We start from the raw sequence: 2,500 nt of genomic DNA on the forward strand, positions 1-2,500 counted from the left end.
TGTAGATCGGCTATATGTATTTTAATACATTCTATACAAAATGATACCTTGTGAAACGGGACATTCTGCTTATTGCTTAACTCTCTCAGTGCCACGCCCCGACATATCCCGAGTTTTTCCCGAGTACCCTCAGTGCCAGCACGAGAAATCCCGAGTTTTTACTTTTGACTGTGGTCGCGTTATTCTGTTTATTTTTCATGATCACTTTCGCTTCCTGACTCCTTCAGACTCACCCGGAACCGGATGTAAAAAAAAAAAAATCATTTCCGGGTCACGTTGTTTTTCTCCGGTGATTTTCGGCCAGAATAGGGAAAGTCACGGTTTTTCACACGGTATAAAAAGCGAACGGAGAGGTCCACGTCTACTCTCTTTGGTCTGGGTGACGATCAGTCATCGTAGTCGTGTATCGCATCGTAATTTAGCGCGATCAACGATTGTCGAAAATGTCAACATCCGGTTCTGACCGGATATGACGTGAGCCTGTTTGGGAGGGGGCGAGTGAGCCAGCGAGATCATCAATGTGTCGATTTGTTGCTCTCTACTGGTAGAACTGTATTATGGGTTTAAAACCCCAATCAGATCATTTATTTGAATGAAAAATTACAAAATTACAAAATAAAAAAAAACGCAAATTCCTGGCAGTTTGGGAGTACTTTATGAAAATACTCTTGGCACTGAAAGAGTTAATAAGTACTTTTACTTTTTAAGTATATTTTGATGCCATTACTTTTGTACTTTTATTCAAGTAAATTTTGATTACCGGACTTTTTACTTGTAACAGAGTGTTTCTACATTGCAGTATTGATACTTTTACTTAAGTAAAATAATTGAGTACGTTTTCCACCAGGGAGCAGACCACCCTGTCACAGAGAAAAACAAATGACTCAACATCAGTGCAATCAGGGCGGAGGAGACGAGACAACACACACACACCAGCCTGATCTCCAAGAATTTAGTATACATTGCACGGATCCAGTGCACGTCATTCCGTGCATAGTCGCCTAGAAACCCCGAAAAGCTGTGCATATGTACGGCGAGTCCCACGGTGGGCGTAACCAGTTGCAACCCGGAAAAACCCGGAAGCAGAGCAGTCCCCACAACAGAATTTACGATTCTGTGCCTATCGGTACATAACTCAAACGGCGCTGAGAAGGCTCAAGGGAACGTCACAACGTTCGGGACAGCAACTCGCTCGCTTTAGCTCGCTCGGTGGTCCCTTATGTGGCGACAGTTCCCTTGAGACTGCGCGCCTCCGAAATGGTTTAAGTATCATTCATAGTCGGACGTAAGGATACGTAACCAGCGCCAGCGCTCCTTGCGTTGTCGTTTTTGTCTCCCCCTCCGTCACTTACGGCTCCAGGATTTCCGTCCGTGCGATCAACATTCACCGTCAGGTCGACGTACGTTCGTTTGTACGTTGCATGTAGTACCAGTGGAAACCGTTGGCAGTATATCAGGGAAAAAAAGTTTTCCTTGGGCACTCTTTCTCCACAAAAAGACCCACGTTGGTGGTGGAAGTACTTGAGTAAATGTACTTAATTACTGTGACAAAATGAACCCAGCCAGCCATTCCCTAAACACACACACACACAAATAATATAGCACAGTGCAGTATGGGTCGAAACTCACGTTTTGTAGACAACCATTGTTTTTTTGACTAGTTTGTGTCTTTTATTGCGTTGTTTTGGCGTCCATTTTAGCGCTGTTGCCAGGTTTTGTGAGAGAAATAAGCAACCAGGTCTATGAAAACAAGCCCAAAATAATCGACTAGGCCACATCACATGAAAATAGCAGATCTACAATATCTATTTGAGAATCACTGGTTTAAATAATAATTGGCCCAAATAAGCAACTACACTTTAGAAACAAGCCCAAATAAAACCGCAACCACCAATGTTTGTTTACAAGTAACTTTACAGAAAAATAAGCCCAAAGTCGCTTATAATAAGCGGACATGGCAACACTTTTCACAACATTTAAAACCTCGCAGCTGCCATCTAGTGGATTAATAGGTGTACGACGCCCAACGTTATAATTCCTACGGATTTAACGTCAGCGACTATGCATGCGTCTGTAAAGAACGGACGGAATCCCTCACCCCCTGACGCACGTTTTAGACCCATCTAGGGACTATGAACGGGCCTTTAGTCACAATGGGGGAGATGCGAGGCGGATATGCATGGATTTTCGGGTTTTCCAGTTGTCTATGCACAGAATTTGAAAAACGTTCAATGACAACGTTTCCTCTGGCGATCGGGTTGCACACACACACACACACACACACACACACACACACACACACACACACACACACACACACACACACACACACACAGACACAGACGCACACGCGCACGCACACGCACACACACACGCACACGCACACAGTGACAGATACATCATGTTAGTACCTGGACATCTGTACAGTTTCCTGGCCTGGGCAATGTCTCCTTTACTGAGCCTGGTCCTCTGTCCTATGGCTGGTCTGATACCGTTGTCA

At 44.5% G+C, this 2,500-nt stretch overlaps 1 protein-coding gene across 1 annotated transcript in view; it reads right to left on the minus strand.

The window, feature by feature from the left end:
* Nucleotides 1-2,500, minus strand: part of tll1 (tolloid-like 1) — a 59,750-nt gene that overhangs the window by 26,582 nt on the left and 30,668 nt on the right. The window contains exon 8 of the mRNA XM_080417422.1: nt 2,412-2,500. This exon is cut by the window's right edge and continues 36 nt beyond it. Coding sequence (XP_080273548.1) covers nt 2,412-2,500 — 89 coding nt within the window. The remainder of the gene's footprint in view (nt 1-2,411) is intronic.

The sequence above is a fragment of the Gymnoscopelus braueri genome (assembly GCF_963280865.1).
Source record: "Gymnoscopelus braueri genome assembly, chromosome: 2".
Classification (NCBI taxonomy): Eukaryota; Metazoa; Chordata; class Actinopteri; order Myctophiformes; family Myctophidae; genus Gymnoscopelus; species Gymnoscopelus braueri.